This window comes from Coffea arabica, chromosome 2e, assembly GCF_036785885.1.
Source record: "Coffea arabica cultivar ET-39 chromosome 2e, Coffea Arabica ET-39 HiFi, whole genome shotgun sequence".
In the NCBI taxonomy this organism is placed as follows: Eukaryota; Viridiplantae; Streptophyta; class Magnoliopsida; order Gentianales; family Rubiaceae; genus Coffea; species Coffea arabica.
In genome coordinates this window covers 12051461-12076976 of record NC_092313.1, presented here as the reverse complement: position 1 = coordinate 12076976, position 25516 = coordinate 12051461, and the positions used below count along the sequence as shown (strand labels likewise).

General features: G+C 37.1%; 3 protein-coding genes across 4 annotated transcripts; 2 read left to right on the top strand and 1 right to left on the bottom strand.

The window, feature by feature from the left end:
• The first annotated feature begins 977 nt into the window (after nt 1–977).
• LOC113726052 (pentatricopeptide repeat-containing protein At3g57430, chloroplastic-like) lies at nt 978–3991 on the top strand. Its single transcript, XM_027249538.2, has one exon. The coding sequence runs from the start codon at nt 1038–1040 to the stop codon at nt 3858–3860; it is 2823 nt and encodes a 940-aa protein (XP_027105339.2). The 5' UTR covers nt 978–1037; the 3' UTR covers nt 3861–3991.
• A 659-nt stretch (nt 3992–4650) lies between these two features.
• LOC140004086 (MACPF domain-containing protein NSL1-like) lies at nt 4651–11476 on the bottom strand. Of its 2 annotated transcripts, none has more exons than XM_072078961.1 (7): nt 10838–11476; nt 9662–9900; nt 8820–9021; nt 8039–8119; nt 7745–7928; nt 6583–6749; nt 4651–5579 (listed from the first exon to the last, which is right to left on the bottom strand). In XM_072078961.1, the coding sequence occupies exons 1-7, from the start codon at nt 11138–11140 to the stop codon at nt 4890–4892; spliced, it is 1866 nt and encodes a 621-aa protein (XP_071935062.1). In that variant the 5' UTR covers nt 11141–11476; the 3' UTR covers nt 4651–4889. The 2 variants fall into 2 exon arrangements, with proteins under 2 accessions (XP_071935062.1, XP_071935061.1); XM_072078960.1 differs by having other exon boundaries at nt 8036–8119; nt 10838–11475.
• Nucleotides 11477–23275: 11799 nt separating this feature from the next.
• LOC140036656 (uncharacterized) lies at nt 23276–24660 on the top strand. Its single transcript, XM_072078959.1, has one exon. It carries the CDS (start codon nt 23451–23453, stop codon nt 24306–24308), a length of 858 nt encoding a protein of 285 aa, XP_071935060.1. The 5' UTR covers nt 23276–23450; the 3' UTR covers nt 24309–24660.
• The last annotated feature ends 856 nt before the right edge of the window (nt 24661–25516 follow it).

Sequence of the window (25516 nt, the reverse complement as noted above, 5' to 3'; positions counted from 1 at the left end):
AGAGAATAAAATTTCCAATGGAAGAATCTAGAAGAAAGAAACTCTAATTAGGAGATCTTAGAAGAGAAGAATCTCTCATTAGAAAATCTTAGAAGAGAAATTATTCAAATAACAAAAACTAAATACTATAAAGAATACTTTCTCCTGTGGAAAAAAACCAGATTTGATCTCTCTCCCATTAAAAAAATGAAGAAGATCTTGATTGGAAGAGTTTTAGAGAGAAGGGAGAGAAAAGACAATCAATCGCCTTTTTGCATATTAGTGCCAAGATTACTACTTTCCAACCCCTACCTTTTATCCAAAACTATATGCAGGGTCAATTTGCATCATCACCATGAGCTGTTGATATAAGTGTAGCCAACCTGTTTTACAAGTCAAATGTCAGCAAATTCTGTATTAACAGAGAAAAGGGAAAACAGAAAACAACTCATTTTAGACACTGCATCTATAGTAGCGCAACGCTGAGCAAGAATCAAAGCTACAAAAAACTGAATAAATAAACATGTACCACCAACTCATTGAGAAATTAATGAAAAAAGATTGATCTGGGAAAACATTTTTCAGAACTGTTTTCCATGAAATTAGGCTTGGATTAAAGGCAAAAAAAGGGGAGAAAAAAAAAACCTTTCATGGATTGACTTCCATTTCATTAAAGAGTGATGGATGCTTGAATCTTGATTGGTCGGAGAGCCATTAGTTGATGGAATCGAGTTGAGCAATTTTTCCTTGGAGGCATTTGAATTCGAGAGATCAACAATTTGTTTGGACAGTGAACTTATCCCAAATAATATTTCGCTTGCATCATAAACACATTTTTTATCCCACCTTTTTATATTCTCAACCACCTTTTTATCTCACATACATCACATCACAAAAAAATACTACAATAATTATTTAAAATAATATTTCAAATAATACCCTATCCAAACAAAAGCTTTTTCTCTCAAGAAACCAACAAATTAGGATTTAGTTGTCCAAAGGCCAAGGCAAATGAAGCAATATTAAGTAAAGTAATCCGATATCCGACCAGATGGAACATGAGTTCCATGACCAAGATTTGGCGCCAAAGTTCCCTGCTAAAGTTACTTCACCAACGGCTTTACCCACCTCTTGAATTCCTCAAGCCGATCCCAGAATATATTTTCACCTACAAATTTCACTCAGCTAGCCAAGCAGAGAATGTCTCACTTTCAGACTTCGACGAGAGCACCATCTTTGATCCCGCCTCTGTTTCCTATTCAAAGCTATTGTCAGAACTCTGCAAATCCAAGTCTCTTGAGCCTGGTCTCCGAATCCAGGCTTACTTACACAAAATTGGTTTAAACGAAGACCGAGCAAATAGGAACCATTTGATAAATTTGTACTCCAAGTGTGGCCGTTTTGCGTATGCCCGGAAACTAATTGACGAAAGTCCTGAACCGGACTCGGTTTCCTGGTCTTCTTTGATATCAGGTTATGCCCAAAATGGCCTTGGTAAAGAAGCCCTTTTGGCTTTTCGCTGGATGTATCATTTGGGTATTAAGAGCAATGAATTTGCTTTGCCTAGCGTACTTAAAGCATGTTCAATAAGTAAGGATTTTGTGCTAGGGAAACAGGTTCATGGCATTGTGGTGGTTTCGGGGTTTGAGTCTCACGTTTATGTTGCAAATACTCTGGCTGTTATGTATTCAAAATGTGGTGAATTCGTGGATTCTAGGAGGTTATTTGATGAAATTCCGGAAAGGAACGTCGTGTCTTGGAATGCATTGTTTTCGTCCTACACGCAAATCAATCGGTTTGGAGAAGCAGTGGGTTTGTTTCGAGAAATGATTGCGAGTGGCACTATGCCTGATGAGTTCAGTTTGTCAACTATACTAAATGCTTGCACTGGATTAGGAGATATTGGTCAAGGGGAAAAAATTCATGGGTTCTTGATTAAACTAAATTTTGATTATGATCCATTCTCTTTGAATGCACTTGTTGACATGTATGCAAAGCTGGGAAGTCTAGAAGATGCAAGTGCCGTTTTCCAGGAAATCAACCACCCAGATATAGTTACCTGGAATTCCATCATTGCTGGGTATGCTCTTCATGAATATCATGACCAGGCCTTGCAGCTTTTTGAGCAGATGACGAGCTCAGGAATAAGGCCAAATGTATTCACCTTGTCAAGTGCTCTCAAAGCTTGTACTGGACTCAGGCTCCAAGAATTTGGCAGACAATTGCATTCTCTGCTGTTAAAAATGAATTCAATGGATTCATTTGTGAGTGTTGGACTTATTGATATGTACTCAAAGTGTGGTTTAGCTGAGCATGCAAGGATAGTTTATGACTCGATGCCAGAGAAGGATTTGATTGCAGTGAATGCCATGATCTCTGGGTATACACAGTATGGGTCACACATTGAGGGCCTAATCCTCTTTGTTGAGACATCTAGGAAAGGAATGGGATTTAACCAGTCAACTTTAGTAGCGATCTTGAGCTGTACTGCCAGCATGCAAGCAATCAGTGCCTGTAAGCAATTCCATGCTCTTTCTGTGAAGTCAGGGCTTCAATCAGATGCATTTGTCACAAATAGTTTGATTGATTCCTATGGGAAATGTAGCCGGACAGATGATGCCGCTAGAGTTTTTGAAGAATACTCTACCATAGACTTACCCTCATTTACATCTATCATAACAGCTTATGCTCAGTGTGGACAAGGCGAAGAAGCCCTGAAGCTCTACCAGAAGTTGCAAGGTGCAAATGCCAAGCCAGATTCATTTGTCTGCGCTTCTCTCCTGAATGCCTGTGCAAATCTATCAGCATATGAGCAGGGAAAACAAATCCATGTTCATGTCTTGAAATATGGATTTGTGTCAGATATATTTGCAGGGAATTCTCTTGTTAACATGTATGCCAAATGTGGGAGTTTAAAGGATGCTGATCGTGCATTCTCTGAAGTTTCTCAGAGAGGTATAGTATCATGGTCTGCCATGATTGGAGGACTTGCTCAACATGGGCATGGCAAGAAAGCTCTGTTATTATTTCATGAGATGCTTAGAGATGGTGTACCTCCTAATAATGTGACGCTAGTTAGTGTCCTTTGTGCATGTAATCACGCCGGTCTAGTAACAGAAGCTAAAAGGTACTTTGCAATGATGGAAGAGTCATTTGGGATTCAGCCAACACAAGAGCATTATGCCTGCATGATTGATATCCATGGAAGAGCAGGAAAATTGAAGGACGCAATGGATCTTGTAAATAAGATGCCTTTTGCAGCTAATGCCAGGATCTGGGGAGCACTTCTTAGTGCTGCAAGAATCCATAAGAATGTAGAGGTGGGCCAAAATGCTGCTGAGATGCTTTTGAGTCTTGAACCAGAAAAATCCGGTACACACGTTCTTCTTGCAAACCTTTATGCATCAGTGGGATCATGGGAAAATGTAGCAAAAGTGAGAAGAATAATGAAAGAAAACAATGTGAAAAAAGAGCCAGGGATAAGTTGGATAGAAGTGAAAGACAAGATTTACACTTTTATTGTTGGAGATCAAAGCCACTCAAGAAGTAAAGAAATATATGCTAAACTTCAGGAGCTGGGTGACCTTATGGCTAGAGCTGGGTATGTTCCCATGATAGAGACTGACCTCCATGACGTTGAACAGGAAGTAAAGGAGCTTCTTCTTTCCCACCACAGTGAGAAGCTTGCAGTAGCTTTTGCACTGATTGCAACTCCACCAGGAGCTCCCATTAGAGTGAAAAAGAATATTAGGATTTGTTTAGACTGTCATACAGCATTCAAGTTCATTTGTAAAATAGTTTCACGGGAGATTATAGTTAGAGATAACAATCGGTTCCACCATTTCAGTGATGGATCTTGTTCTTGCGGGGATTACTGGTAGTATAGATTAAGGAGCAGCATCGGTGATTGATTTCTTTTTTGTCCCAGAAAAATAAGTCAACTCCAAAAAGACAATTCTTTTTTGAGATATATTCAGAGGGAAGGTGAAAGCCTTTTCAATTTTTGCATCCATTTAACTATTTTCTTGTAGAAGGTCAGAGCACTCGCTAGAAAAGAAAATTTTGTTAGGCGATGTAGTTGCACACGAAGACATTTAGGGGCAAGAGAAGCCCCCTACCTACTGTTCTCTTTGTCCACTTAATTTGTGTTGTGGCTGGGGTCTGGATTTATTATTATTTTCAGTGCAGCTGAAGATCACATTCTCTTTTCCTGCTGTCAATTATGTGAAGTGCTACTTCCCATCTGCATTAGATGCTTTCAAGTTTCTCCTATCATTTCGTAGTGACCTCGATTAAGCAACGGTTGATGCAGTTCTTCCGAACCAGGTTGATCATTGCCGTATTTCACTTTGAGGTTTTCAAGCTTAGACTGATTAATGAAAACGCATGACCTCATAGAAATTTCTGATGAAAGAAGGATAAATGAGACTTGGCATTATTGACAGGTTAATAGCATTGTGATATCCAGGCACTTCTTCTATGTCATCTCCATAATAGAGAGAGATGTCCTTGCATTATTAGCATTCATCATCATTGACGTTGTTCCCAACATGTAATGATCTACTTGCCAGTAACCGCTATGGCAGTAAAGAAGTAATTTGGTTGGATCTAAACTCAGGAAAAGCACGACCGTAACTAGATCCTGCACACCTTACAATAAAATCTCATCTCTCAATCAAAACTAGGCGACTTCTAGTGGTTTCAGTATGTAGCATGAAGGCTAAAGAAGACGGTCATGCCGAAAAAATTACAATGTACAACAAATACAATGGATCGCTGCCCCCAGGCGTTTGGAAAAATTTATATACAAAACCGGGATTTTTTTTGACCAGGTTAATTCCCAAAGGAAGGCAACCAAGGAACGCAATGAAAATTTTAAGACTAATCTGGCGCATGCCTCTCCTATGCTCTCATATTAACAGAGAGTCCTCTGACAATATGGTCAGAAGAGAATACTTCACTTTGATTCTTATCCTTCCCCCCTCTACACAAAGCTTTGCTCCGGTAACCACCCAGTACCCAGGTGAATCCTCTGGACCCCTTGTCATTTCTTTTGTATCAACAAAATTTGTCATCTTTGGAGCTCTTGCAGGTAAGGGTGGCCCTCCAGGATAAACTGCAGAGTTCAAATCCACCTTCGCTGGTTTATCAGGTTGACCCAACCCTGCGCTGAATGTTGTGCTCATCAACATTGAAATTAATCCTGATTTTCGAGACAAGGTAGATGGTCCATCCCACTCTGACCTCCGTATCCTTGAAGATGCCACCATTGAGAACCCAAATCTCAGGAAAAGGACCTTCTTCATTCCAACATTTTTTACCTCAAACCATGATTTTGTCACAATAGAAGCAGAGTCATCAATCCGTGCACCACGATACTCTACTGGAGCAGTGCAAACATGTGAGAATATGCTCCACTTGACTGGTTCAAAGTAACCTCGCTCAACTGGCTCATCTACTGGCTCATAACTATGATCATCTGCCAGCTGATAGGTATTTGGAAGAGTTGACAGATGCTGCAGATGAATGGCCAGGTGATCGCTTCTTTTACCTTCCAAGTACAAGCGAATACCAGTCACTGGGCGGTTCCCTGAATCAACCTACAAATTTATAAGTTAGAAACCCCAAAGGAGCAGAACCAACTCTACTCTTGACGTGAGCACCAAAACCCCCCACAGATACAGCAAGGTTAATATGCTTAGACACTAGGAATGGTTTCCTGGGGCCCTCAAAAATAGACCAGTTCAACAAAACATGCTGTTAATAACTAAGGAAAATATTATCAAAACATCGGTTACTCAGTTCTTGTATGACCAAATCAAATCACTGGAAACTCAATTTTTTCACTCTGAAGAGTAATTCAATCATTTTATCTGATTAATTTTAAATCCCCCTCATGCGAAGGAGGAAGAATGAAGTACTTCCACAGATACACCAAGGTTTATGACTTAATCATATCAAGGTATGAAATTAAAAATTGTTCCCATCAGTGCAATCAAGTCAATTGCAGCCTTAATTGATGCAGGGTAATGGTATTCAAAATTAACCCCAGTTCATTTCCAACGCAATGCTTGTAAGAAAATTACAAGGAGAATCGACACAGAGATGTCACCCATAAATACACTGTAGTAAGAAATATTTCTACTAAATGCATTTACAAGGAATTGTATAGATGATTCAGTAATGTAAAACTGATAAGGAATATAGTTGTGTTGGACAGTATTATTTAATTTAGCATTAACCAATAAAGCATCAGATATAACCAGCAGTAGTCAAATTAAAATCAAAAGAGCAGTGAATGCCTCCAAACATTTACCATAAAATGAGGTCCAAACAAGTGGTTACAGTATTAGAACTTCCTAAAGACATACTTTGCTATTTATCTCTTCTCTAGTATCACTTCAGTTAAGTCTCCTTTGGTCTTTGATGGAGAATAAGCATTCTATTATTAAATAGGTGTCCATTCTAAAGTTTCTCAACCAAGTATGAAAGTGCAACTTATATTTTGCAAAAATGAAATACTATTCCTGAGGAAGGGTAAATATCATTTGCGACATTAAAATTTGTCAAAATAGAGAAGCATAATAGAAACTGAGAATTTACTTTTACAGTGTTTACGTAAAGCTTAGGACCCATAAACGTGAACTGAAGTGCTGGAGATGCTTGCTTCCTCCGCCTAGGAGCAAGGGGAAGATCACTGTACGCTGGAGCCCATTGACGAGGTAATTGAAATTCTAAAAATTGTTGGAGTTCCTCTATAGGAGGTTTGTCTGCAAAGGAGAATGATGTTAGAGAACCAGTTGCTTTCGTCTCAATTATGGACCGACTAGAACCAAAATTTAGTAAGGTATAAATAAGTCTATCTCACTTATGATGAACATGCTAAGATGAACAGAAGAATGAGAGGCCTATCGAATTTTGAAATAGTTGAATCCCAATCCAATGTATGTATCACATAGTATTTTTGATCCCTATGTATCACAAAGTATCAGAATACGTATCCATCAAGCTTGACCACATTTGAAAAATAAACATGAACAAAATCAGGACATCTTAGCCACAATCTGCTAAAATATGGGAAAGTTTTCATCATGAAGCTAGAAGTTGTTCTCTGAGACTTCTTTTACAAAAAGTGCAAAGAGTTAGGATGTTTGCCTATTTGTTTCACCTAAAAAGCTAGAGACATGTTTGTTAAGTTCAAATTCAAATTTAACAAGCCTGTCTTCCAAATCCCCTAGTTCCCTTCCTCTCTTTCCCACACCACAGCCCTCCCTCTTCAGATCTTCCAGTCACTTTCCTTTTTCTTTTTTCTTTTTTTTTTAACCTATGTGAATTGAACCTATAAAAGGAAACAGATATGGCACCAAAAGAGGTACAGCCATAAACTCCAGATATGGTAAAGTATTTTAAAAAGCTACCTATGAGAAAATCAGAAGTTAGCAAATGTACGATGACTAAAAAGGTCATTAACTGCAACTCAAGTTTCCACGTGATCTAAAGAAAAAGTTAACAAAAGCTTCCTTCTTCAACTTGTAATCATAAATACAAATATTAACTTCTCTTGATGAATTTTCCTTGTTAGCAAATAAATTCTACTGGAATTTTCTCACTGAAATCACATATTATCTTTCGTATCACTTATACAGTTGCCTAGCTGTGACTCACATTTTATCCATTCTTCATGCATCAAGATGAAGAAATCAAGCAGGAAACTATCAACACGGTCACAATGAGCAAAATGAGATATTAAATATAAGATACTTACATCGTAGATAAAGATTCATTGCATGACTAAAAAATCCGCTACCCTTGACACCACTCAAAAGCGAAACAATAGGCACAAAGGACATTGATATGACATTCGGAGAATGTGATACAGTTGACAGCCATTCTGCATGACTTTGGCCTTTGTTGACGCCTCCCCGCCGTATATGAATACTTAACAAATCCTACATTAAAGTAGAAAGCATCATCAATAAAATCCAACTTGGTATTTTTGAAGAAAAATTTTGAACTATGAAGTTAAAAACTACTAAAAAAAAGGATAGGAGGTTACTGCATTCTTTGTGTGAGAAACTATTGCTGGTCTTAACGGATTTGCAAATAGTGAATATGGGTCCCAGAGAACGGACTTCTCATCCTGCCAGCAGATAAGAAATTGAGTCATTGTTTAGTAGTACTATTTTAAGTTACACAAGGAAAAAGGAAGGCTGAAAGAAAAAATCTAACTGCACAGTCAGATAATTACTTTCTTTACACTTAAATCATGATGATTTTCCTTCGAGAGTCAGTTTGAATAAACTTTTAGTGATTTTGCGAATTTAATTGTATATCACTACTGTTTCTCCTGCTCAATTGTCAATTTACCACATTAGCAAATGTCTGTAGTTGCCATAATGTGCATGTTGCATTTTGGAGAAGCTCTGACATGAACACCAGACTATATTGCTTTAGTTCCAATGACAGACAATCTTTTTTCTTTGTTTTTTTAACCATCTAAACAACTTAATGCTAGACATTCATTATTCTCATCAAGCGGTAAATGACTCTTGCAAAACCCTGAATAAACAGAAGCCTTGCATGAAGGATTCACCATTTTTCAGCTGTCACCATTCATTCTACAAGATCAAAATGCAATTTCAGTTCTTCTCCTACTTTTGCTTCTCACACAAAATGCTGTATTCAACCACTAGTATAAATTTCTGAGTACGTTTCTTTTTTGTGTTTGCTTCCAACTCTAGCTTAACCACACACTAAAGTATAAAAAGAAACAAAGCTGAAGGGTAAAAATATATCCAGGGCTAGCAGTGTGCTATTGGCACCAATTAAATTCTGCATACCTTTGGCATAACCAAAGAACCTTCGGGATTTGATATCAGGCTTCCATCTGTTTCCGAAAATCTTTCCTCAGATAATTTCTTTAACAATTTCTGCACATCATTTGGCTGAAGATTTGAACTTTGAAGCTGCTTAATATGCACTACATCTTTACCTCCCATCTTCACCCCAAGAATAACATGGGTTCCATATTTATCAATGAATCTGAATTCATGTCATTAAGATTTCCAGTTAATAATCTTCAACATCTATGATATTCCAGCAGATGATTGACGGGCATACTCTCCTTTTTTGTGTGGTGAGGAAACCAATAGATGAAAATATAGTACAGAGAAATAAAAGATATCCTTTTTTAACTGGGAATATAATCCTTTCATCGTTGTTTTCTCCTCTCCTGGAGGTTAGCATGAGGTGAGTTTCTACCATTTTTGCATCTCCAACATCTTAGAAAATTTTCTGAAATAATTTCTGCTATTAATAGCAATTAATGCTCAGTATATAACTTTTTTATTAGATAAACCATAGCACTTTGCAGATAGCAGGCCAAGAGAGATGTCTACTAGATTACTGACTCAATAAAGTCCAGCAATACTGAAATACTCCATGCTCTCTATTTGTGTCACATACTTCAGTCCTACATAATCTGGATGAGCCAATAGCTTGAAATAAGTATTTTATGTTCATCATTAGCAAGTGCGTCTAATATTTAGATCATGAATAGTATGGAATGAAAATGCATCTACATTAGAGGGCCATAGCAGCATCTGTATTCAACTAAATTGGTTCCTAGTGGCACAACTGAGAAATTGCCCTAGATTAACGATCATCAGATGAAGAATCTTACTCAGCTAAAGCAGCAGGATCCCAAAATGGTGGAACTTCCCGTTTCACTTGCTCTGACAGAGTTACATGGGACTTTGATAACTCAATATTGTACAGGGAGATGAACCAACCATCAAAAGCAAGACCTTTAGTAGCAGTTGCATCCTTTTGCCAGCAGCCCTTGAAGTCAAACATTCCATTGAATAGACCACAGGGTATTTTACCAGATAAAGATAATTCCTGATTGATTTGCTCCGACATCTGAACACAAGATATTTTTAAACAGAAAATTTGCATAAACATCACGGGCTTATTAATCAATATGGAAAGTTCATTGGTTCATTAGAACTTTTTGAGTGCTGCTTATGAAACAAGTTCATTCTGGACTACTGTTCAGAATCTTAACCTTACAAACAAATTCTGGATGACACCTATCTAATCTTTAACAACAATTCGCATCAAAAGCGAAGATAAACATCAGAAGAAAAGTTTAGCTCATCTTTTCTTCATATGGAATCTAACGCTAGTTCATCTAGAATTTTACTTCATTCGCTTCGCTCTTGATGACAATTGATGATCAAGACTGCATAGACTAGTGTCAAGGATCATATATTCGTATTACTACTAGCTTATGCAACATATAAACTACTTTGCAATTCAATATTTAGAAGCTTAAATATACTCCTTCAGCCAAACACCTCTACTGACTGTACTCTAAATTTTGTGCCTTCATGATTCGATAGCTGCATTGCAAATTTCTAAACGTCACAAGCGGACAGCTTTCCTTTTTTTCCTGTTGGTGATTTAGATAATGGTGTCTCTTAGTCCAGCATTCTAATTATTCCAATAATGCACCAGTGAAGGGCCACCTAGATTTTTCCAATTCCCGCAAGTCAAGCTTCAAAATTTTTGTATATGGTTTCAAGTCCACATGCATTTATATTCTCCAAAAATGGAAAACCTTTCCACTCATTCTAACACCTAAACTTAGAAGAAATTATGAGGGGGGGAAAAAAAGGAAAGAAGCATTTTTTTTTTGTCAAAACAAAAAAATAACCACGATCACGTAGACAAAAAATATATATTTTTAAAGATCAATTTTTTCCCACTTCTTTCTTCCCAAGCAATAAAACCAAAGAAGGGAAACAGGAGAAAAACTACTGGCCAATTTTTAAAAAAATAAAATAAAATTTATCACCTGACTAAAAGAGAGAAAATCGGAGCGAAACCTGGTGCGTTCACCTTTATCACACTTGATGGAGGTGGACACACCAGGGACCACGACTCCACCGGGCACCACCAGTTCCTTCGTGGAGCTGTCGTCCAGCTCGATCAGCCGGGAACCGTTGGGACCCTCTTTACAAGCCGATAACCGGATGTCAGCGGTGAGGTCATACCCCATGCCGATCGCCCCCACCGCCTTCTCCGCCGCCGACTGTGGGTCCATTCCGACGGTGGTTGTGCTTCTAGTAATATTTCCACTCGAGCTGAGGAAAGCCATTCAAATTGTTGGAAAGCTTCAGAGATCAAATTGTCCGTCTTGTGCGTGAATTTCAACGGTGTTGAAAATTGAGTATCCTGTGTGAGCAGTTTATTGAGCAGTTTATGGGGTGGGGGAGTATTCTTGGTTGAAGACTTTTGGACTTGGAGGTAGAAGAAGAAACGAAGGCTATGGTTGGGTTGAAGAGGCTTTTACTTTTTACGTGGTATTTTCACAAACTTGCTTTGAGCAAATTACCCCATTATGAAAGGCTACCATATCCATAGGCTCTCGTGATCGTCGTGCACAAGCATCCGACCAAGAAGAATAAGACAGCTTTCTTTTATGTTCAAAAGCGATGTAGATGCATAGGTCAATTACCATCAAATGATAAAAAGTCACCGCGAGTAATTGTAGAAAATTCACGTAGCTTCTAAATATTTGATAGTTAGGCTATGAATGATGTATATACTTAAATTACTCCATTTGATGTAATATGAGCATAGTAGATTATTTCACATAATTTTTTTTAAATATTGTAATATTTTTTATATGAGATTTTAAAAAATAAACGTGATTGACTATGTAATCAATTGAATTTTTGTAAATGATCCACTATATAAACAACTCTTATAATTTAACCGTAATAACTTTATTCATATGGGTATATAAGAGATTTAAATGTTATTAGAAAATGTGTTTAAAAAATTTTTAAAAACAACATTTTCGAGGAAGATGCTAATTTTACCGCGACAGTGTTGTTTGAGTTGTAATCAGAGAAAATAGCCTCAATTTCTTGTATTTTTACCGTACACTATATTATTATACGAGAATTGAAAAAAAAAAAGTCATAAGTTGTAGGCTAGTTTAAATTTGGATCCTCATATTTATTTTTAACGTCTTTTGTTCTTATTCCAATTCAATCGAGCGTGTTAATGAATCTTGACAAACTCAAATCTTGCATTAAATTCATTCCGTAAGTTTTACATAAAGCATCATCAATTAATCCACAATTGCATGTGTCAGTACTGTTGACTTTGACCCAATGATTTTTGTCTAGTAGGTGCTACTGTACCCACTTATTGCCAAGTACCGCAACTGACTAACTAACTACTTCTAGTTTTTTTTGATCAATGTGAATGGAGTAAGTTCACCAATGGCGGCGGCCGGCTGACTTTATCGTCAATGCCACGTGGTGAAACAGTGAAGCCCTAACAAAAGATTTTTCTCTACAAGAAGATACGTTTCAAAGTCAAAACATTGAGCTGTGATTTACCAATGGCCCCAAGTGGTGTAAGAAAGCCACGACCAAAAGAAAAGGGCAAAATGGAGAATAGCATCATCGACCTGGACGAAGGAATGCTGGCATGGATTATCGACTGGGTCGAATTCTTGGCGATTTCTGCAACATTTCCATCTTATTTCCCCTCTTGATTGGAAATAAGATGGCCTACAACTTAGTAACTACATGGAACTGAGTCGGAATTTTCCATAACCAACACGAAATTATGACGAAATTGAGATCCATTTATTATACGTCGATCTCTTATTTTCTGAACTTTTAATATTTATTCTGAGGTGCTTCTGACTCGTGATACATTTGTTTGGTGTTTCATTATTTTGAGTCTCCATTCTCCGTTAAAATTAGAACAATATGGGAATTAGATTTTGCCTAAGTTAGTTATGAAGAATGATTTATAAAGAACAATCAAAATTAGTAAAGGTTATTTTTTGGTAGATTATGTATTTCAGGTTTATATTACTAAAAATATATAATCTACGTGCAAAAACAAATGAGAACATCAAAAAAATTAATTATCGAAAATTAAAACCTGTAATCAATTAAAATAATCAGCCGAAATGAAGCTCGAGCCATCCCATTTCAAGCCAAACGTCACCGAACCTACGTACCAATGGACGTACCCAGCAGCAAAATTGATTATGGATAGTTGAATTCGGTGCATGATTTTTTTTTTCTTTTTTTGGGGTGCATTTGGCATTTATTCGCCTTGCTCTTGACAAACTTTTTACTTCGTCTTTTGCTTGCTTGGATCAATATTTAGAGGGTAAAAAACGTAATTTCTTTGGACACTTAAACTGAAGAAGTGTGCTAAAAATTATGGATCTCCATTCGTATAAATATGCCACAAATCAGGGGATGGTTAAATAGTTCGCTATGGCCATGTTGTTGATAGCTTTCGAGATTTTATACCAATTCATTATGGACAAGTGATTCTAAAAACTCTCTATTTGAGAAATTGAATATATAGTTTTGTTTTCAAGGTATACCAAAGCCAAACTTATAATTTTCGGAAAAACCTCAATGATAACTCTTGAACTTAAAAATTTCAGCTTCATATATTATAAGCTAAAAGTAGAAGTCAAAAGCAGGGGAAAACTCCTAAAGCAGCCGCAGGAACAGCCAAAAAGTTGATTACAAGTTAATGAGCCTTGCCCTACCTATCTTTTGGATTCGTGCAAGAATGGGAGTTTTCCACCCAAGCAGTTAGGTAACCTTAGATGGAAATAAAACACGGAAAGACAACAAATAGGGGAAAAATTCAGCGGCATTAATTGGTTTGGGCCTAATCAAACCTTAGAATAGACAAGCAATGGTCCATTTCAGACTTTCCAACCATGACCAGTTTTATTTTTATTCCTTTTTTTTTTTTGGGGATACAGTATTGAGTAATCTACTCCGACTGATTGACAAGGGAAAGAGTGGATCCAAAGGATCAAGAAGAACCTAAACTGGACTATTTGATTGGAATTAGGAAATTTAAAGTTCTTTATAGATTTTATGTTTTCATTCTTTTTATTTTAATTGGCTATTATGAATCTTTGTGGGTCAATATGAGTCGGTGTATTTGACATAAGCGAAATTTTAATATTAAAAATACCACTTTGACCACCCTTTTCCCCAATAGGAGGTGGGGGGAATGGTGCTGGAGGGAAGCAGTAGAAGGGAGAAGAGAAGGGGAAAAAAGAGGGTGGTTGGGAATTGGGATAAAGGAGGCAACGGAATGGGAAGGTGGCAGAGAAGAGAGAGGACCGAGGAGTGGCGGGAGACAGACAGAGAGAGGGAAATGAGGGGAATAAAATTTTGGATAGCAAATTTTTTCAAAAAAAATTTTTCACTTGTATTATAAACACATTTCTCAATTCACCTTTTTATATTTTCAATCACTTTTTTATCTCATATACATCACGTTACAACAGTAATAATTATTTGGAATAATACTACTCTATCCAAACAAAGCCAAAAGTATCTCCAAAAAAATTCAAAATTCTAAAGAAATCTCCAAAACTACTATACGAACAAATTTTTTTTGTAAATACAAATTTTTTAAAAACATCCCTAAAAGCACCTAACCTATACTGACTATGATATATGCATGCTACTACACCGTTCAGTTATTGGGCTCATTTAAACCAACGTTGGATACTCAAGACCCCATTACTCCATTGACAATAGCGAGGGGTTGGCCAGAGCTCGACCCAGACTGTCCAAGAAAGTTACAGCTGGGACTCCTATAAAATGAGCTGTCCAAGTTTTGGGGCTTAAAATTGGCCCAAATAACAAAAGAGATGCACTATGTTTAGACTAAACTCAGAACAGGGAAGCCCATTTCATAGGCTTACTTTTCTAGCACAGTAACAGTTTCAGCAAGACCGGCATTGGTTATTGTGTACGATGAGAATTGGGAAGGCAAGAGTTCACCGGTGGCCCGATCTAATCAACTCTTCCGGTAAGTTTTTTATTTCGTTTTTTTGGGGCGGGTTTTTTTGGGGGGGGGGGGTGGTTCGAATTTCATTTCCTGAAAATTTTAGCAGTGGAAGATCGAATAGTAGGCTTTAAGTAGTTTCGCGTATGTTGTTAAATACTCTCTCCGTCCCACTTTGATAGTCCTATTTTTCTTTTTCGTCTGTCCTAAATTGTAGTTCACTTTCTAATTGAAGAATGTAGTTGTATTTTAATTTTTCTAAAATACCCTTATTCAATGCAAGTTGTTGTTATTATAAACCAATCCCATTTAATTAGACTTGATTCTTTTTTCACCATCAATTCAAGTTCCATAAAGTTGCACTCTAATTAATGTGAGGGTATTTTAGGAAAATAGCTACCTAAATTGATTGTTCCAACAAAGTTAATTACTTTTTCTTAAACTATGTGGAAAAAAAATCAGAACTATCAAAGTGGGACGAAGGAAATATGTTGTTAAATACTAGTGATACTTTAAAACCCTGATGATGCTTTAATGTTCTTCGGTCCCAAAAGCCAATAACGTACTATCAAGAAAAAAATCATTTCGTAGTTAGGAAAAAGATATAAAATACAACCACAGTTTAGCGAATTAAGTGATAAAAATTAAGAGAAAGATGCCCGACTTTATAGTTACTCTCTATTTTTCCTCTCTTTCAGAGTGTAAAGTTAATTCTCGAATTTATACTACTCGTTTTGGAATCGGAATCTGATGTTGATGTTTTGTTCAGTATAGCACTGATCTTTTAGTTACATGCAAGGTGTTTGCTTCACATCGCGAAAGGTTTAAAGCCCTATGGTTAATAGTCAGTCCCACGGTTATAAAGTCATTATGATATAGTAATGGTTTTGTGACTGATTTACATTAGACGTAACTCACAGAGGATATTCTACAGGTTGAGGACGTACGTAGTTTATAATGTTGGAAAAGCTTTATTTGAGTTTGGTGTATTACCAACCAACAGAACTTCACCAAGGTTTAGCGTGCCTCCTTAATCTTTGAAAGCGCAAGCAGCCTGACTAAACAGAACTCCTTCGAAGTTGTAGACATCTGATTTTTCATCTGACTGTTTTTCTCTTTAATTAGCTCCACCATTCTATTCTTTATTCTTTAACAGTAGTTTGTGCGATCGATGACATTTTCTGAAAAGTGACTAAAAAGTGAATGGTTACCACTAATTCGCCTGTGGTACGTGTCTTCTGCAATATCAGCATGAAACAGCATTAAGTGACATAGAGGACCATAGTGATTTGATGCCTAGGGAGATTTGTTTTGTTTCTCAGGGAGGGAACCCACAAGCCACAAATATTTACGTGCCTCATCGTTTGGGTTTGTATATTTATCGGACGACATGCGAATCACACAGTATGATTCTAGTGTGCACCTGAAAGGCGGCCAGAATTCACTTTCACATTTCCTTCTCACTTGCCATAACTTTGTCACTTTTTCAATCTTCTGTATGTCTATATCACTTTTTCTCTTGTTTTGGTAATATTGGTATTATATATCTTAAATTATACCCAAAAAATAATAAAAAAAAGAAGCACCGACGAGTGATGATAAATCTTTTTCACACTCTGAAAGTGACCAAAATGTTTTACTTTTTAATTTTTGTCTACAGACTTATGTTATGAATACGTAAATCCTATCTTCCTATACATAATGGTCACCCACCAGCCAAAAGGGGGGAAAAAAGATGACAACCCATAAAAAGAAAGATAACGAAGGTAAAAAAATAATAGGCAAAAACAAAAAAGAAAAAAAGCTGTTCTCTTCATTAGTTTCTTGCAGCTCATGAAGATAAGTAGCTATCACAATTCTTTTCAGTTGTTGGTTGAGTTAGAAGATTGACTTTTGCTGTATTGTTTTACATGTTGACAAACATGTGAATCATCATCAAATTCCTTGCTCACGTATCTGACTTCGACCTTTTTTAAAAAAAAAAAAAAAAAAAATTAGGTTTAGGCATAGCTTAATATCATGCTACATTCATTTGCAAGAATTTAAGGAAGTAGTACCTAACAAAAAAGTAAGGGCATATGATTTTGTGAATGAAGTTTGTAGATACAAACCAAGCTTCAATTTGTTTATTGAACCTCATTCATTCACTCTCTCTCCCTCTCGCATTTTCTCCTAACAAATTCGTCTTTCTGTTGGAGCTTTGCCGTGGAAGGAAATTATCTTACACTGGATCCTAGCAGTAATTTAGACGTGACTCGTTTCTTCGTGGTGGCCAAGCATTGGGCCGATACAATCTGTGTCCTTTTCTTTTCTTTTCTTTTTTTTTTTTTGGGGTTTTTTGCAAGAAAAAGTTTAAAGGAAAGATCCCATTTCAAGATCAAATCATACCCGACTTATAATACTACCCCCGTGCACCCAAACTAGAGCTGGCAATTTGTCCCAAGTCCCAATGGGCTACCCATGTCCAAAGGAACTTTGGGCGGGATGGGTATTATAATTTGGTATTGGGTTTAAGTTGGGACACATCCCAACTATACCCATTAATGAATGGGAAAGGGTGGGAAATACTTGGTTACCCATTGGGCTCAAATAACAAGGGCTCTGTTTGGTTTAGCTATTTTTGGGGGATATTTTTGAAATATTTTATTATAGCAGTGTATATGAAAAATTTTTACTATAAAATTTTTTTGAAATATTTGATATACTAATATGGATGGGATGTTTTTTGAGTTATTGTATGTTACTGTAACATTGTATTTGAAAAACTTATTTTTTGAAAAAATAGCCAATCCAAACGGAGTCTTAGATTCAAAAATTATCTTTAACAATTTTTATAGTCATACTAGAGAATATAATCTAGTAGTTTTCCTAGTCATTATCCACAAGAATTTTAAACATTTCAGTCAATTTAGACCTGTCATCTTTGGACAATGATGAGAATAAATATTCAATATCTTAAGTACCTTGGCCATCTTGATATATGTTGGAATATGACTGTATATCTATTTTTTCCTTTATTTGTTAATCCAATTTTTGATGGGAATCCTGAGTATAAAGCACTTGCATGTTTATTTAATAAAATTAAAAAAAATTTAATAAATCAAAAATATTAAAATTATATAAAAAATAAAAATGAATTAAAGGAAAAAAAATATGTAGAAAATAGATTTGGGTATTGGGCGGGATCAATCTAAACCATCCCAAAGTGATCCCGCCCAACTTAGTCCCAAAACACATATGGGTAAGATTGGGCCCATACCCATATGACTCGGTTCCATCACAAACCCAAGCAAATCCCGCCCATTTTGCCACCTCTAACCCAAACCAACAGTGAGACTTGAACTCGACTACTCAGAGCTGTCCCGTCACATCCTAATCTAAATAGTCTATATTATAAATTTTAATTTGTAATTTTCATATCACAAACCTTTTTTCACACGAAAATTGAAAGACTTTTATTTGTGAAATAGAACGATAAAAAATATATATACACGATAACTCTTTCCTCATTTTATATGTATTTTAACACAAGAACCAAGTGCTCGCCAATTCTATCACAACACGTGTTAGCAAGAACACATTTCCAATTGCCCACCAATAAAATGCAAAAGAGAGGCTCCTAGGGGTTTTGGATGGATCCCAAAAAAGATGGGGCAAGTAAATATCGATCCAGTACAAGAGGCGGGTGTTAATCGCATGGTCCGCCGTTACTGCCAACGGCCGCCACTCCTCTCGTGTGAATGCATTATTGAATTTCTATTGTCCTTTCAACTCATGCAATCAGCTGCCGCTGCGAAATTGTGGGTAACGTATCTCCAAAGTCAATCATTCTATATGGGACGCAATTATTTAGCGGGTCCCACATTTCGACATAGAATATGTTGGTGGGAAATCTTGAAATATTCAGCGGCTGCAGCCCAAGATGACGATGATGATGATGATCATCATCAGCAGCAAGTTGTTACCAGGATCATGTGTCTTGCTTCGCGTTTGCGCGGTGGTTAGCTGTTAAGTACAATACGGTATCAACAAATGTCTTAATTTTAAGTCAAATGTCCAAGCAAGATTGACCTAGTCCCTTTCAAGATATTTGTTCAAGATATTCCAAGGCATTTGTCTCAGCTTGTGACTTTCTGAATCCGAGGATGGGAAAATTTTGGAATAATTTTGGGCATCTGTCTGAGCCTATGACTTCTGATTAGATTATTTGAGATAATTTTTTTTAAAAAAAATATTATAGGACTGTTTAAAGGTGATGTGTATAAGATAATAAAAAATGATCGAAAAATATGTTAATCTTACAAATAAATAAATTCGATTGTTTTCACCATCGTTCTTTACTAGATACCATGAATTTTTAATGGAGAAGAAAAAAGGGAGACGAAGCACCATGGTTTTCATCCCCATTTCTTGCCAACTTCTTAAAAAAAATTTTACAACCACCAACAAAATTTGAGTTGGGTTATCTTCAGAAGTTCAGTGGGAAAGCATACACACAAAAGTGAACTAGGGGATCATTGTGCTTCATGACTCCTTGAGATACTTTTGCCTGATTGATATGTGGTTTCTTTAATGATCTGATTGAATTTTCAAGCACATCTATGAGCCACTAATCGAGCGTGTCCCACGAATGGTTGCTATTGAGTATTGATTACAACTTTTGTTTCTTTAAGCCTCCATAATTAACCAGATTGGAGGATGAAGTTTCATCTCATGACACAAAACTGACATCTTTCATGTATGAAAGTTCCCGGCATCGTTCTCGTTGTGCCAGCATTATGTAAAGCAAAGTCATAAAAACAAGTCATTTTTGACTAATCTCCTAAAGTAGGGTATACCACCGACCACATTTGGTTGGCTATTGGTTTACGCTTTTTGTTGCGGTCGGGGATATTTCTGGGCCAAATTTTGATATCATCCGAGTTTCATTTTCATATAAATCCATTACGCTTCTGCTTTTTTTTTTTTTTTTTTTTTTTTGCGAAAACGCTGAAAAATTTGTAAATTCTGCATGGAAGGGGAAAAAAAATGCTAGTATGTATCTATTTCAGAATTCTTTGTAAAATTGGGACTTGAAGCTTAGAAGGAAATTTGGAGGGGAAAAAAATGCTAAAATTTGTAGAAATCTAGAAGCGAAGGAAAATGTTCGATAGCAGTATCATGGTGGTGGTCAAAATCCGTGAACGAGGCATCGTCCTTACATAATTCAAGTGTGAAAATAACTTCAAATTCTTGATGTACTGCTTCGGTCGAATGAATTGACAGAGGAAGAAATGAGAATCCGCGGAGAGACAAGATTTGACTCATGAAACATGAGAAGTGTTTGTTCACAGGCACTGCATGTTTTTTATTCTTTTAGTTGCATATGAAAATGGAAATCTCGCTCTGGTCCATTCATGCACAATTACTTTGAAGTCAATTTTCTCTACCGTTCAATTTGATTTCAAATTGAAGAAATGAGAAACCATTTACTAGTACTTGGAATTTCAACGATACCAAAATAATGCCCTCATAACTCATAAATCATCTCCCTTCACTTTTGGACGGTTTTACAACCAATTTGAGGGTTTTTTCTTTCTTTCTTTGTGAAGGGTTTGTCTAACCCCATGCAGCACAATCCTATATATCCAGATAATTTCTTATGTGACAAAGTAGTATTTAGTGATTAATTTCATTTCCTTTCTTTAATCCTTTTGACATTGAAAAAGAGTAATTAATATTTCCTATACACAAACATTTTGGCAACTCAATTTTTTTCGTAGCTTTTCTTTTCTAAAGTAATTATTTCCCTCCCAGCTTAAACCCACGAATTATTAATGGTAGAGTAACTTTCTCATGATGAACAAATATATCACATGTTTAGTGGTAACCGAAAATTAATCAAATTACTCTCCCATTTTCTCCAATTTTGATAAAATTTGGAGTCTCTTTTGAAACTTTGAGTTTTTCTAACGAGTGCCCAATGGACACCCTTTGAACGCATCTAAATTTTATCCAGTTTACTATGTATAAATACAATTTAACAATTATTTTCCTTCCTCCTTATATTTATACACCTTTTAGTCTGACACCTGAAGTAATGGATGTCGTTAGATAGACCCTGAAATATTAAAAAAAAAAACTAGTAGATCAACATTATATAATTAATAGAACTTGTAAATATAGTGCAATAAATGTTTTACCAAAAAATAAAATAAATATAACAGAGCAGTAAATGTCACCCCGTTCACAGCATAGATTTACTGCACTTGATTGTAGGGCGGCAATTACCAGTCAAGTAAGTAGGAGTGATAATGAAAGAGAGCGTGGAGTCACGACAGGGAAGAGAGAGCGTGGGGGGCATATAGCTGTCGGACGAAATAGATGCTGGGTTGTCATGAAATCCTGCTGGTATGTGACAGACCCTTGGGCGGGCATGCCGGCTTCGGTTAGTAGTAAGTATCTGCTTTTGTCCAACACGCGTGTACATTGAAAGAAGTGCGTACGTGGATACGGATCATTGGTCAACCGCCTCCACCGAACTAGCGCTTCACTCGGACCACCCAAAAAGCGTGCTCCACCGCTGGGAAGCATTTATAGACGCCGCTATTACCCACCTAGTACTCGTGCTACGTATGCCTGCATTATAGTTTGTGCCTGTTGACGCCGTCAATCTGAACCCATACCCCAGAATTACTCCTACACTTTTTCTTTCTTTCTCCCTCGATTTTGTCATCCAATTTCCTCGACTTTGGTAGTACTACTAGTACTTTGGTAAGAGTTTCAGTTCTTATTCAAAATTAATGTCCGAATGGAATTCAAAGGAGCTGAAAGTAACTTTTGACATTTTACAAATATATGATTATTATTTTTTCCGTCTTATTTTGATAATTTTTTTTTTCAATTCATTTAAAATTACAATTTACTTTCTAATTAAAAAATATAATTAATTTTTAATTTTCCTAAAATACACCAACTAGTAAAATGTAAATTCGTATCTATAGAAAAGGGTTCATGCCCTCATCATGAACATAAATGGCATAAAAAAGGATCACTTACTTTGCAGACGAAATGGCAGAAGATTCTCCATGAAATGATGGTAAGCAATTATATTGAATAATCAAGTATGACATCTGAATTTATTTGTACTTTGTGGTTTGAACTTGGAAATACTTCGTAGTTTACATAACTCTTTGTGGTTTGAACCAAAAAAAGGGACGACTTTTGATAATTTATTATGTCATTTTGCAATAAATATCCTTTATAATAATTCTACAACATTTGGACAAATTTCATCCTTTTTTTATCACTAAAGTTTTGACCAAACTAATTACAACCGATTTCGTTATTTTGCCTTAAAAAATGTAAAGATTGAGCATTCAACATTCTAAACGTACAGTTCGTTGATTGCGTCGTAAACTTGATTCTGTCGGAAGCGATTTATGTGAGTTCGTTAAAACTCTCATATACATTTAAAAAAAAAGTTTAGAAATTGTATTGTACTATGTATAACAATATGGCGACCGAGTGATTCCAAAATAGGGTTCGGATAAAATTTAAATTTTCTTATTTATTGAAACCTAATTTTGACGGATCAAAGTTTCCAAATTTGGTAAGATGTTAGAATTAACGAAAGCTACATGTTTAAATAAAACAACTCTAAAACCCTAGGGGAAAAAAACTAACGCAATAAATTTCGGTCAATAGGTATTAATATTAACACATTTTTGAAACGCTGATAAAATAGCCTTGGCAATGCAAAAAAAAAAAAAAAAAAAAACAGTGAATAGGTGTCAATATTAACACAACTTATAATGCTCCAACAAAAAAAAAATAGCAAATGGATGTGTGTGTATATATATCTATCCAAATAACCCCTTTAATAGCTTTATGTATGCAAATTACCATATAAATTTTTTATAAAAAAAAGAAAGTAAGAAGAAGGGTACATTCATGTCAAAATGTGCCCTAGTGCCATAGAATGGCGGAGTATCTCCAAACAATCACACAAATGAGCGCCCAAAACTAAATAAAGAAGCAAGCAACATAAAAAGAAAAAAAATCTATCCAAGCGCAATAAATGCCCCTATCCCAAAAATTACACGAGGACAGAAAGGGAGCATGCATATCTATATCCTCAAACATTACGCACAGGCACACGTACATTATACTGCACACGTATGTATGTATATATCCATTATACTTTTTCCTTCTTCTACTACTCCCAGTAGTCTAGTACCACCACAACAGTACAACTATGCCGCCAACGGAACCCACGTGCCACGTAATCCCTCTGACCCCACCACCCTCTCTGGGCGGCTCCTTCTCTTTCTTTCTTTCTCTCTCCGCAGTCAAATCTTTCCTTGACTGTACCCCCAGCCCCCAACCCCCCTCATGCCTCGGCCCCTCCCTCCGGCCTCTCCCCCATTATATAATCTCCTTCCTTTTCTCCGCACCACCATCGCCCTCTCCCCCCCCCACCCCCACCACTCTACCCTAGTTTTTTGCCTTCAACGAATAACAATTGATAATCATTCCTCAGCATCCATCCAACAAAAACGACCCAACCAACATATTTACATTCATATTCCCATATCTATATATATCATTAGAGGTGGCGTTGTGATATGGCGCCGAGAGACAAGGCGGCGTCGGCCAACCCAGGTATTGCAAAGGAGATGCATTTTCGGGGCGTGAGGAAGAGGCCGTGGGGGAGGTACGCGGCCGAGATCAGAGACCCTGGAAAAAAGAGCCGCGTTTGGCTCGGAACCTTCGATACAGCGGAGGAAGCCGCCCGTGCTTACGACGCCGCCGCCAGGGAATTTCGAGGCGCCAAGGCGAAGACAAATTTTCCTCTTCCCGAGGAACATAACGGGAATCTCAGCCAAAATATGTTGAGACTCACCACCGTGAACCTCAACCTTAAGGATCAGAACAATTTTGTGAAAACTAACAATAATACTAATACTAACGTTAATACTAACAATGGAAGCCCAAGCAGCCAGAGCATCACCGTGGAGTCCTCCAGCCGTGAGGCCTTCTCGCCGGTGGTTGCGGTGGCGGACTCCTCTTCTTCGCCGTTGGATCTCAGCCTGGGCGGTTCGATGAACGTCAAGTTTGCTTTTCCTAACCAGAACCAACAACAGTTTCGGCTCTCTCCCTTCGCCGGACGTTTCGCCGGAGTCATGCAACCGCCGGCGGTGAATGCTTCTCGGGCGTTCTTCTTCGACGCTCTCGCGCGCCATGCAATGGTGAAGCCTGACCACAGTGTCCTCAATCCCCACCGGGTAACGGTAGCCGTGGATTTTCTCGGCGTTGGAGCAGCCGCCGCCGCCGCAGCGGGAGCCATTGGCGTCCAGAGCGAGTCCGACTCGTCCTCGGTCGTAGTCGACCTGAACCGGGCCGATGTTAAGCCGCTAGAGACCAACTATGAGCTCAACCTCGATCTCGATCTCAACATGCCCCCGCCGTCGGAGAATGCTTGACTCAAATTGTCGGATCGGCGACGATCGGGATTCTTTTCCGATTCTGTTAATTTTAATTCTCATTAAATCCTTCCTCCGTATATCTCTTTTTTTTTTTTGGGAGAAAACCTTTGTAGAAAAGAGACCAAAAAAATGTTGTAGGTGAAAATAGTGGACGGTGAGAGCGAAAACTTTCCGGTGATCAATATTTTGTCAGTTGGAAATCACCGTTGGATGTGAATAGAAAAAACTAATCCTTTACTTTTTTGCAACAGAAACAGAAACGAATAGAATTTCGTGCTGTTGTTTAAAAGATCTCATAAACTCGTCTAATTTCCTCATGCAAGAAAGGATGACGTAGTTAATTCTTTCATTTTTTCCTGGCTAATTTTCTTTTATCCAGTTAGATGTATTGCATTGTTTAATCGAATTTAAACTTGTTTCATTTTAATCGAATTTGAACTGTTATTCTTCTGGAATTACTTTGCTCATAATGATTCGCCGGAGAACGTGACCGGAGACTGAGAAGGCCGGTGGAGGTGGGGGTGGCGGCAGAGGCAGTGTTACGTGTGGTCCACTTTGTACGGACACTGCCAGACAATCGGGGTACTCGATTGTGGCGGTGAGGGAAATGGCGCCACGTGTTGGGCTGCCTCCATTTTGGAATGCTATTGTAGATTTTGCTGTGCTTTCTCAAAGCGTAGGGCATAAGAAGAGGAAGTGATTTGATTATAGTGGTATATGTTCTCCAGATGGCGAGGAGGAATTAAAGGTGGCTTTACAAAATTTTATCCAACCAAAAAAAGAAAATATCTTTTTTTAATTTTATTAATAAAGTTTTTCTTGGGGGGGAAGCTATTCGCTTTTCTGGCGGTTGATTAAAGCTTTTACCAAATGACCTGAGATTTAAGAGGAGGCCAATAATGAGTTTGAAACGGAGTCATCTTACAAGAGCTTTTTCTTTTATCATCAGTTACTTTGAATTTCTTGAATTTGAATGGTCTTTGCAGCGATTTTGAAATTATTGCAATGTTGTCATCCATGATTAAGACATGCACCCCCCACTCAGGAAATGAATATTGGTACTAACCAGTACTACTATTATTACCCTCCCATCATTTCATTTAGTGATAGTATAGAGGGAAACCGGCAATAACCCATGATTTGATTTTCAACAACATCATTTACCAAAAAAAAAAAATGCTTTGACAAGTAAATTGCAAAAAAAC